This window comes from Balaenoptera physalus, assembly GCF_965194825.1.
Source record: "Balaenoptera physalus genome assembly, chromosome: 12".
In the NCBI taxonomy this organism is placed as follows: Eukaryota; Metazoa; Chordata; class Mammalia; order Artiodactyla; family Balaenopteridae; genus Balaenoptera; species Balaenoptera physalus.
In genome coordinates, this window is record NC_138897.1 from 10658543 (window position 1) to 10671045 (window position 12503).

At 33.6% G+C, this 12503-nt stretch overlaps 1 protein-coding gene and 2 long non-coding RNA genes across 10 annotated transcripts in view; 2 read left to right on the forward strand and 1 right to left on the reverse strand.

The window, feature by feature from the left end:
• The window catches only part of LOC309639119, a 1037414-nt gene that overhangs the window by 902620 nt on the left and 122291 nt on the right, over positions 1-12503 (reverse strand). The gene's annotated exons all lie outside the window — the stretch shown is intronic.
• LOC309639132 overlaps positions 1-12503 on the forward strand; it is a 932641-nt gene that overhangs the window by 482020 nt on the left and 438118 nt on the right. The gene's annotated exons all lie outside the window — the stretch shown is intronic.
• Positions 1-12503, forward strand: part of CDH19 (cadherin 19) — a 277276-nt gene that overhangs the window by 237025 nt on the left and 27748 nt on the right. For all 8 annotated transcript variants that reach the window (XM_082415896.1, XM_082415897.1, XM_082415894.1 and 5 more), the window contains one exon: positions 10345-10466. In XM_082415896.1, the coding sequence (XP_082272022.1) occupies positions 10345-10466 (122 nt within the window). The remainder of the gene's footprint in view (positions 1-10344; positions 10467-12503) is intronic.

Consider the following 12503-nt stretch of genomic DNA (forward strand, 5'->3'; position numbering starts at 1 on the left):
TTTTGTTGAGGATTTTTGCATCTATATTCATCAGTGATATTGGTCTGTAATTTTCATTTTTTGTAGTATCTTTGTCTTGTTTTGGTATCAGGGTGATGGTGGCCCCATAGAATGAGTTTGGGAGTGTTCTTTCCTCCGCAATTGTTTGGAAGAGTTTGAGAAGGATGGGTGTTAGCTCATCTCTAAATGTTTGATAGAATTCACCTGTGAAGCCATCTGGTCCTGGACTTTTGTTTGTTGGAAGATTTTTAATCACAGTTTCAATTTCATTACTTGTGATTGGTCTGTTCATATTTTCTCTTTCTTCCTGGTTCACTCTTGGAAGGTTATACCTTTCTAAGAATTTGTCCATTTCTTCCAGGTTGTCCATTTTATTGGCATAGAGTTGCTTGTAGTAGTCTCTTAAGATGCTTTGTATTTCTGTGGTGCCTGTTGTAACTTCTCCTTTTTCATGTCTAAGTATATTGATTTGAGTCCTCTCCTTCTTTTTCTTCATGAGTCTGGCTAACGGTTTATCAATTTTGTTTATCTTCTCAAAGAACCAGCTTTTAGTTTTATTGATCTTTGCTATTGTTTTCTTTGTTTCTATTTCATTTATTTCTGCTCTGATCTTTATGATTTCTGTCCTTCTGCTAACTTTGGGTTTTGTTTGTTCTTCTTTCTCTAGTTCCTTTAGGTGTAAGGTTAGATTGTTTACTTGAGACTTTTCTCGTTTCTTGAGGTAGGCTTGTAAAGCTATAAACTTCCCTCTTAGAACTGCTTTTGCTGCAACCCATAGATTTTGGATCGTTGTGTTTTCATTGTCATTTGTCTCTAGGTATTTTTTGATTTCCTCTTTGATTTCTTCAGTGATCTCTTGGTTATTTAGTAACGTATTGTTTAGCCTCCAAGTGTTTGTGTTTTTCACGTTTTTTTCTCTGTAATTCATTTCTAATCTCATAGCGTTGTGGTCAGAAAAGATGCTTGATATGATTTCAGTTTTCTTAAATTTACTGTGGCTTGATTTGTGACCCAAGATGTGATCTATCCTGGAGAATGTTCCGTGTGCACTTGAGAAGAAAGTGTAATCTGCTGTTTTTGGATGGAGTGTCCTATAATTATCGATTAAATCTATCTCGTCTATTGTGTCATTTAAAGCTTCTGTTTCCTTATTTATTTTCATTTTGGATGATCTGTCCATTGGTGTAAGTGAGGTGTTAAAGTCCCCCACTATTATTGTGTTACTGTCGATGTCCTCTTTTATAGCTGTTAGCAGCTGCCTTATGTATTGAGGTGCTCCTATGTTGGGTTCATAAATATTTACAATTGTTATATCTTCTTCTTGGATTGATCCCTTGATCATTATGTAGTGTCCTTCCTTGTCTCTTGTAACATTCTTTATTTTAAAGTCTATTTTATCTGATATGAGCATTGCTACTCCAGCTTTCTTTTGTTTTTTGGGTTTTTTTCTATGTAACCAATTTTATTTATTTATTTATTTATTTATTTATTTATTTATTTATTTATTTATTTATTTATTTTAACATCTTTATTGGAGTAAAATTTCTTTACAGTAGGGTGTCAGCCTCTGCTGTATAATAAAGTGAATCAGTTACACATATACATATGTCCCCATATCTCTTCTCTCTTGCATCTCCCTCCCTCCCACACTCCCTATCCCACTGCTCTAGATGGTCACAAAGCACCGAGCTGATCTCCCTGTGCTATGCAGCTGCCTCCTACTAGCTATCTATTTTACGTCTGGTAGTGTATATATGTCCATGCCACTCTCTCACTTTGTCCCAGCTTACTCTTCCCCCACCCCGTATCCTCAAGTCCATTGTCTAGTAGGTCTGCATCTTTATTCCCGTCTTGACCCTAGGTTCTTCTAGCCATTTTTTTTTCTCTTTACTTTGTTTTTTTAGATTCCATATATATGTGTTAGCATACGGTATTTGTTCTTCTTTTTCTGACTTACTTCACTCTGTATGACAGTCTCTAGGTCCATCCACCTCACTAGAAATAACTCAGTTTTGTTCCTCTTTATGGCTGAGTAATATTCCATTGTATATATGTGCCACATCTTCTTTATCCATTCATCTGTTGATGGAAACTTAGGTTGCTTCCATGTCCTGGCTATTGTAAATAGAGCTGCAATGGACATTTCGGTACATGACTCTTTTTGAATTATGGTTTTCTCAGGGTATATGCCCAGTAGTGGGATTTCTGGGTCATATGGTAGTTCTATTTTTAGTTTTCTAAGCAACCTCCCTATTGTTCTCCATAGTGGCTCTATCAATTTACATTCCCACCAGCAGTGCAAGAGTGTTCCCTTTTCTCCACACCCTCTCCAGCATTTATTGTTTGTAGATATTTTGATGATGGCCATTCCGACCAAGAGGATATCTCATTGTAGGTTTGATTTGCATTTCTCTAATGATTAATGATGTTGAGCATCCTTTCACTTGTTTGTTGGCAATCTGTATGTCTTCTTTGGAGAAATGTCTATTTAGGTCTTCTGCCCGTTTTTGGATTGGGTTTTTTGTTTTTTTGATATTGAGCTGCATGAGTTGCCTGTGTGTTTTGGAGATTAATCCTTTGTCAGCTGCTTCATTTGCAAATATTTTGTCCCATTGTGAGGGTTGTCTTTTTGTCTTGTTTATGGTTTCTTTTGCTGTGCAAAAGCTTTTAAATTTCTTTAGGTCCCATTTGTTTATTTTGTTTTTATTTCCATTTCTCTAGGAGCTGGGTCAAAAAGGATCTTACTGTGATTTATGTCATAGAGTGTTCTTCCTATGTTTTCCTCTAAGAGTTTGATGGTGTCTGCCTTACATTTAGGTCTTTAATCCATTTTGAGTTTATTTTTGTGTATAGTGTTAGGGAGTGTTCTAATTTCATTCTTTTACATGTAACTGTCCAGTTTTCCCAGCACCACTTATTGAAGAGGCTGTCTTTTCTCCACTGTATATTCTTGCCTCCTTTATCAAAGATAAGGTGACCATATTTGCATGCGTTTATCTGTGGGCTTTCTATCCTGTTCCATTGATCTATATCTCTGTTTTTGTGCCAGTTCCATACTGTCTTGATTACTCTAGCTTCATAGTATAGTCTGAAACCAGGGAGGCTGATTCCTCCAGCTCTGTTTTTCTTCCTCAAGATTGCTTTGGCTATTCGGGGTCTTTTGTGTTTCCATACAAATTGTGAAATTTTTTGTTCTAGTTCTGTGAAAAATGCCAGTGGTAGTTTGATAGGGATTGCATTGAATCTGTAGATTGCTTTGGGTAGTAGAGTCATTTTCACAATGTTGATTCTTCCAATCCAAGAACATGGTATAGCTCTCCATCTATTTGTATCATCTTTAATTTCTTTCATCAGTGTCTTATAATTTTCTGCATACAGGTCTTTTGTCTCCTTAGGTAGGTAGGTTTATTTCTAGATATTTTATTCTTTTTGTTGCAATGGTAAATGGGAGTGTTTTCTTAATTTCACTTTCAGATTTTTCATCATTAGTGTATAGGAATGCAAGTGATTTCTGTGCATTAATTTTGTATCCTGCTACTTTACCAAATTCATTGATTAGCTCTAGTATTTTACTGGAGCTCTAGTAGTATCTTTAGGATTGTCTATTTATTGTATCATGTCATCTGCAAAGAGTGACAGCTTTACTTCTTCTTTTCCACTTTGGATTCCTTTTATTTCTTTTTCTTCTCTGATTGCTGTGGCTAAAACTTCCAAAACTAACCTGAGTAATAGTGGTGAGAGTGGGCAGCCTTGTCTTGTTCCTGATCTTAGTGGAAATGGTTTCAGTTTTTCACTATTGAGGACGTTGGTGGCTGTGGGTTTGTCATGTATGGCCTTTATTATGTTGAGGAAAGTTCCCTCTATGCCTACTTTCTGGAGGGTTTTTGTCACACATTGGTGCTGAATTTTGTCAAAAGCTTTTTCTGCATCTATTCAGATGTTCATATCGTTTTTCTCTTTCAGTTTGTTAATATGGTGAATCATGTTGATTGATTTGAGTATATTGAAGAATCCTTGCATTCCTGGGATAAACCCCACTTGATCATAGTGTATGATCCTTTTAATGTGCTGTTGGATTCTGTTTGCTAGTATTTTGTTGACGATTTTTGCATCTATGTTCATCAGTGATATTGGCCTGTAGTTTTCTTTCTTTGTGACATCTTTGGTTTTGTTATCAGAGTGATGGTGGCCTCCTAGAATGAGTTTGGGAGTGTTCCTCCCTCTGCTATATTTTGGAAGAGTTTGAGAAGGATAGGCGTTAGCTCTTCTCTAAATATTTGATAGAATTCGCCTGTGAAGCCATCTGGTCCTGGGCTTTTGTTGGTTGGAAGATTTTTAATCACAGTTTCAATTTCATTAATTGTGATTGGTCTCTTCATATTTTCTATTTCTTCCTGGTTCAGTCTTGGAAGGTTGTGCATTTCTAAGAATTTGTCCATTTCTTCCAGGTTGTCCATTTTATTGGCATATAGTTGCTTGTAGTAATCTCTCATGATCCTTTGTACTTTTGCAGTGTCAGTTGTTTCTTCTCCCTTTTCATTTCTAATTCTATTGATTTGAGTCTTCTCCCTTTTTTTCTTGATGAGTCTGGCTAATGGTTTATCAATTTTTTTTATCTTCTCAAAGTACCAGCTTTTAGTTTTATTGATCTTTGCTAGTGTTTCCTTCATTTCTTTTTCATTTGTTTCTGATCTGATCTTTATGATTTCTTTCCTTCTGCTAACTTTGGGGTTTTTTTGTTCTTCTTTCTCTAATTGCTTTAGGTGTAAGGTTAGGTTGTTTATTTGAAATGTTTCTTGTTTCTTAAGGTAGAATTGTACTGCTATAAACTTCCCTCTTAGAACTGCTTTTGCTGCATTCCATAGGTTTTGTGTCATTGTGTTTTCATTGTCATTTATTTCTAGGTATTTTTTGATTTCCTCTTTGATTTCTTCAGTGATCTCTTGCTTATTAAGTAGTGTGTTGTTTAGCCTCCATGTGTTTGTATTTCTTACAGATTTTTTTCCTGTAATTGATGTCTAGTCTCATAGCGTTGTGGTTGGAAAAGATACTTGATATGACTTCAATTTTCTAAAATTTAACAAGACTTGATTTGTGACCCAAGATATGATCTATCCTGGAGAATCTTCCATGAGCACTTGAGAAGAATGTGTATTCTGTTGTTTTTGGATGGAATGTCCTATAATTATCCATTACTTCCTTGTTGTTTAATGTATCATTTAAAGCTTGTGTTTCCTGATTTATTTTCATTTTGGATGATCTGTCCATTGCTGAAAGTGGGGTGTTAAAGTCCCCTACTATGATTGTGTTACTGACGATTTCCCCTTTTATGGATGTTAGTATTTGCCTTATGTATTGAGGTGCTCCTATGTTGGGTGCATAAATATTTACAGTTGTTATATCTTCTTCTGTGTTGATCTCTTGATCATTATGTAGTGTCCTTCTCTGTCTCTTGTAGTAATCTTTGTTTTAAAGTCTATTTTATCTGATATGAGAATTGCTACTCCAGCTTTCCTTTGATTTCCATTTGCATGGAATATCTTTTTCCATCTCCTCACTTTCAGTCTGTATGTGTGCCTAGGTCTGAAGTGGGTCTCTTGTAGACAGTATATATACAGCTCTTGTTTTTGTATCCATTCAGCCAGTCTGTGTCCTTTGTTTGGAGCATTTAATCCATTTACATTTAAAGTAATTATGGATGTGTATGTTCCTATTACCATTTTCTTAATTGTTTTGGGTTTGTTATTGTAGATCTTTTCCTTCTCTTGTGTTTCCTGCCTAGAGAAGTTCCTTTAAGCATTGTTGTAAAGCTGGTTTGGTGGTGCTGAATTCTCTTAGCTTTTGCTTGTCTGTAAAGCTTTTGATTTCTCCATCGAATCTGAATGAGATCCTTGCTGGGTAGAGTAATCTTGGTTGTACGTTCTTCCCTTTCATCACTTTAAGTATATCATGCCACTCCCTTCTGGCTTGTAGAGTTTCTGCTGAGAAATCAGCTGTTAACCTTATGGGAGTTCCCTTATATGTTATTTGTCGTTTTTCCCTTGCTGCTTTCAATAATTTTTCTTTGTCTTTAATTTTTGCCCCTTTGATTACTATGTGTCTTGGTGTGTTTCTCTTTGGGTTTATCCTGTGTGGGACTCTCTGCGCTTCCTGGACTTGGGTGGCGATTTCCTTTCCCATGTTAGGGAAGTTTTTGACTATAATCTCTTCAAATATTTTCTCTGGTCCTTTCTCTCTCTCTTCTCCTTCTGGGACCCCTATAATGCGAATGTTGTTGCATTTAATGTTGTCCCAGAGGTCTCTTAGGCTGTCTTCATTTCTTTTCATTATTTTTTTCTTTATTCTGTTCTGCAGCAGTGAATTCCACCTTTCTGTCTTCCAGGTCACTTATCCATTTTTCTGCCTCAGTTATTCTGCTCTTGATTCCTTCTAGTGTAGTTTTCATTTCAGTTATTGTATTGTTCATCTCTGTTTGTTTGTTCTTTAATTCTTCTAGGTCTTTGTTAAACGTCTCTTGCATCTTCTCGATCTTTGCCTCCATTCTTTTTCCGAGGTCCTGGATCATCTTCACTATCATTATTCTGAATTCTTTTTCTGGAAGTTTGCCTATCTCCACTTCATTTAGTTGTTTTTCTGGGCTTTTATCTTGTTCTTTCATCTGGTACATAGCCCTCTGCCTTTTCATCTTGTCTATCTTTCTCTGAATGTGGTTTTTTCCCACAGGCTGCAGGATTGTAGTTCTTCTTGCTTCTGCTGTCTGCCCTCTGGTGGATGAGGCTATCTAAGAGGCTTGTGCATGTTTCCTGATGGGGGGGACTGGTGGTGGGTAGAGCTGACTGTTGCTCTCCAGAGGTTGTGTTTTATAGTATCACTACTGGTGGTTACTTATTTTTTTCTACCAAAAATATTTTAGCTAATAATTTCATCTTTATATTGAAATTAATTACTTTTATTTTTTTAAATGTCAACTTTATTTATTTATTTAAATTAAAAAAATTTTTTTCTGCCACACCACTTGGCTTGTGGGATCTTAGTTCCCAATTAGGGATTGAACCCAGGCCCTCCACAGTGAGAGTATGGAGTCCTAACCACTGGACCACCAGGGAATACCCACAAAATTAATTACTCTTAAAAACAGTTTGTGAGAGCCTACAAAAAGAATATCTTTCAAAGTCTTTTATGGACGTTCATTTAGAGTGCCTTTTAAATAATATTATGTTTAAATAATAGGTTCACAGATTTCTTTCCATGTGGTATAGTTTGATGTAACAAATGTTCAAACTATATCATGGAAACAAAATCAAATGTATATTAAAAAACCACAAGAACACATTTCAGGAGGTTTCCCCCTTTTTTTGGAAGCAAAAGATCCAGAAACTACTAAATAATTTCAATTTGAGTTTTAATTTGATAATATCTCTTCCTTAATATTCACCCCATGGCAAGATATATAGAAAAGAAAGGGAATGATAATGCAGTATATTTTCCCCTCAGGGATGTTCCATTGCTTGGGAAAAAGAGATTAACACATAGTAAGCAGGGTAAAGTATACCTACTTCCAATAACTTATATTACTCAGCTTTTCCTCGTGAATATCACCTGGTGTTTCTGTGAAGCATAGACATTCCCAGGCTCATTTTCAGCAAGTCTTGGGTGGGATAAATCAACTGGTTTAACAAAATGTTCTTGTCATTGTCAAGAGCAGAAAAACTTGAGAAGTAAGTTTGCCTTGGTATAAATTGCTATAATAAGCTATATGGTAACTGCTTAAGAAAACTGGGGACAGGTATGAAGGAAGAATGCAGTATCTAGACCTGGAAGTGAGATGATACAGTTGCTTTAAGGAGCCTAATGTGCTGGGAATTAGAGCTTAGAAATGGTCTGTAATAAAAACTCCATCATACAATTATGAGAAACTTCACAAGAAATTTTCCTTATGATTTTCATTTTATCCCCATTCTCTGTATTACCATATTGTTTAGATTCCAGATATAGGGCATATACTCTTTTGCCACTACTGTGGATGATTCATTCTTTGGACATTATTAAATTTTCCTTTCTAACTAAACCTGTAGTCAAATTTTATAATATTTTATAAATATGAGAAAGAATATAGTCTTTTCTGTTAGAAAAAGAAGAGCAAGTTAAATTCAAGCAAGCAAAAAAAAAAAAAAAAAGAAAAAAAGAAGAAAGTAAAAAACATTAGAGCAGGAGCAGTGAAATTGAAAATAGAGAAATACAGTGAAATGAAAAGCTGATTCTTCCAAAACACTGGTACAAGTGATCAATCTAACCAGACAACCAAGAGGGAAAGAACAGAATAGACAAAAATTACCATTATCAGAAATGAAAGAGGGCACATAATTATTGAACCCATAGATATTAAACAATATTATAAGGAAATACTATGAACAACTCTACGCCTATGAATTCAGACCAGTTCCTTGAAATTCCTTGAAATTCCTTGAAAGAAACTACCAATATTCATATAAAAGGACAAATAATCTGAGTAATCAGGTTTGTGAGAAACAGCCCAGCTCAGGAGCCAGAAGCAGGTTTGTATTTAGTTCAAGAATGACAGAGATATCTTTCACCAGTGGAAGAGGCTGTCTTTAAACATCTTTCACCTGTGCATTAAAAAAGTACTTTAAAATTCTTGAAAGATCTGGTGGAGTTGCACCTACTTGGGAATCTCTAGGCTTTGTATATGGGCTTGGCTATTAAGTGCCTCTGTTTTTCTTCTGGGAAGTGGGAATAGTAGAGGTGTACGAAGATTAAGAACCCGATATAAAGGCATCCTTATATGTACGGAAGAATCATTTGTTTCTATCATTCTGTCAAGAGCTCTTAGCAGTGAGAAAACATTACATAGCCACATTCTATTCACTCAGCATTTTAAGAGGAATGAAGAGTCTTTAAAAAAGGAACTGTGAAGCAAACCACAGATTAAAACTATATTTTAAGCTTTTTAGTTCAAGCTCTTTCTAATATGTATGACACACTTCTTTCCTCTCTTAAATGGTGTGTATTCACTATTATTTAAAATGTTACTGATGACTCAGGGTCATAATTTTTTAAAACTTTTATAAGGAAATAATCTCAAACTTTTGGTTGGTTTTATTTGGAATGGTGTATTATAGAAACAGGATATTCTGTACCCTTACTATAAAATATTAAACTACTGTTTCGTTTTGTCAACAAATCTAAGTAGGAAATGTGACCACTTGTGGCTATGTAAGCAAATTGCTTATAAAGGTTTAAAAATGAGTAGAGCTAAAACTGAATTCTTTTAAAGCTTAATTCTTTGTAGTTTCTGTTTTAATTTCCCCCTCAACACCAATGTACAAATTAGTGTGATATTTTTAGAGAACTGTCAATTCAAGATTAAAATATTCTCATCTTTTGCCACATAATTATGGCAAACCTCATTGATGTCTTATCAAAATCTTTAGGAATATATATGCAATGAGAAGGCATCACTGAACCCTAGTTATTACTCTTCTTTAATTTTTATTATTAATCATTTGCAAGCAGATAAGACATGCTGAGTACTTCAAAGTCTTCTTTCATTGTGGAATTTGAGATTATTTTCTGGGCTTTTGCCTGAGAGAATTTTATTATCTGGCTTCTTTCCATGCATGATCTAATAATAGCACATTACACCTACTATCCTTACTTCCTCACTTTTAGGAGATATGTGTATATACTTATATATGTATGCACACACATATATACATATATAAATATATGTAATAAATATATACTTTATTTTTATTAGATATTATCTAATTATTTCCTTTAAACAAACAAAAACAAACATTTCTCATATGTCAGCAATCAAGTAATTATAATATGATGCACAGATTTAGAAAGTAACTATGTGGTGTAGCAAGGAGACTCGGCAGCCTAAACTGAGAATTTGTTTTACATTGCTTCAAAGGAAAAAAAAGGTTCACAAGTTTTAATTTTTACCCCCATTTATTTGTACTTCTCTTCATTTTGCAAAAGACATTTTGCCATTTCTTTTTAACCAAGTCATTCACTTATGAAAATTCTCTTCTCGGAATGAGAATGAGTGACATGTGTCTAGATTTCACATGTGTCAATTGAAATCTAGAACTGTTTTAGGTTTTTGGTGTGTTTTTGTTTTTTTTTTTTTTCTGTCTCCATTGAGCTGAATCTTAAATGTAGAATTTACCTTTCTGAAAATTGTTCAGCATTGTATTAGCTGTGTAGAGTGTGGATCTGATAATATCTTATTGCTTAAAAAGAGTGTTATACACTCTTTAAAGAGTATTATATGGGGAAAATAATAAAATTAAGGAATTATTTGTGTGTGTGCAGGTATTCTATTACCAGAAGCAAAGTGTTCAGTATTGATGACAATGGTACAGTCTTCACAACTAACCCTCTTGATCGAGAGATTAGTGCTTGGTATAACCTAAGTGTTACAGCCACAGAAAAATGTAAGTACTCATTTGGGAACCATATATTGGTTCCCCATATTTTTTAAACCATTCAGTAATCTCTAAACATAGAGACAAAAGCTAAAGTGTTGCTGAAATTAGAATTAAATGGTATTTTATATGTCAGTTCATACATGTGTATTTAATTTATCATTTTAAATTCAAAATATCTGTGCATTCCTACTACAGCTTATTTATATACTTACCACTAAATATCTTCATTTTTATTATGGCAATAAATAATGTTTAATGCAAGAAATAAATCATGGAAAATTCAGAAAAACACAAGAAATAAACAAAAAAACCCTTGAAATTCTAAGAACTTTTAATTATATAATTATATGTTCTTACCATATTTTTCATGAATGCATTTTTAAATCAATTTTTAAAAATTGAATATAAATTTTGTAAGTTTTTTCAAACTGGGCATATAAAATGTTGCCCAGCAAAATGTGTTCAAATTAAACTCATTGTGTCAGTAGTGCTGATAGTCACATCTTTAATAATCAGTAGTGACCAGTTTTTTTTTTCACAGGCAGATGATTTCATTTTCAGGTTGCAAAACATAGATAAAATCATCCCAGTTTACCACTTAGAGTGTGTCTTCAGAATTCTCAGTCAGAATTAGGTCAACCATATCCATTCAGGCTCAAAAGAATAGATAGAACACAATGGAAAGGATTATCAAAATCTTCCCTATTACTTAGTCAATGGTTTAAATATAATACAGTAAAGGATTCAATTTGTGAGTTTTCAATGTTTTAGATTGCATCCTTTCAAAACTGACTTTGCATAAAATTTTATTAATCATGTTTGCTTTCTTGGCTTGTTCTTTGAACATATATCTCACTCCTCACCTTATTGAACAGTAGGCTGATGAGACGGTGGAGTAGAAAGCATCTCTTGCATATTTTTTGTCATACATTGAATAGCTCTTTGGAAACTGCAGAAGGACTGGGTCTGGGTTTTGAATTTTCTGTTTAACTAAACGATAAATGATGGGGAGCAAATGTTGCAGGGGAGTAAATGCCTGCTGCACAGAAGAAACGCCAAGGCCTTTGGTGTCAGAAAACACAAAGATGTTTGTCTAAAAGCAAGAAACTTTTATTCATTGGATATTTCTGAGAACAAGTTATTTATATCATTACTTACAAGACTGCTGAGAAAAGAATTCAAATCAGTTCAAAGGAAGACTGGACATCTTTGAAAAATGTGTTTCTACATAAAGTAGCCTTCAACTATTAAAAGAGCATGTTTTAATGAATTTATGTAAATAATTAGCCACTGGAATCTTATTTTATATATAAGGGGAATTTTTTGTAAGACTATATCATTAACTTCTGTTAAATTAGAAGTACTACAATTTAAGTTATTAAAAAGCAGAGTCTTTAAAATGTATTTGTATTGTTAGACACAAATATTGTATTAAAACAAAATTATAAATAAAAGAAGATTAAAAATATGGCTAAGGAAAAAATGCCTGTGAAAGGCAAAATGAATATAAACTGAATATATTTATATTACATGGAATTTATTACTGAGAAGTTAATCACTGTTCTAGAAATAAGTGATTAGAAATGTTATCAAGTATAGCAATTATGCAATTCATGCTGATATGCTTCTGGTGCTGTAAAATTAGTTTCCTCAAAATAAAAAAATTCTTTTAGATAAAGAGAGATTTGATATTCCCATTTTTATTTTTATCATTAAGTTGAAAAGTTACAGGATGGGGAATAAAATTCCAAAATAAAATATAATCAGATAAATATTCTCAAAATTCCACAAAGTTAATTATCATTTAACTCATCTTTGAAGATATATTTTTGAAAATGTTTGTTTCATTTTAAGGGAAACTGCTTAGAAAAAACTTATGTAACACTGAGTAACCAATTTTCACGTATTTTTTCCTCTGTCTCTTGATTCATTTTTAATCCACATTATTAAACTCATTTTAGAACAATTTTGGAGAAAATAATTGTAAGTGCCAATTTCTCATTACCATAATATTGATATCAAAACTAATTGTTTGACCATTTA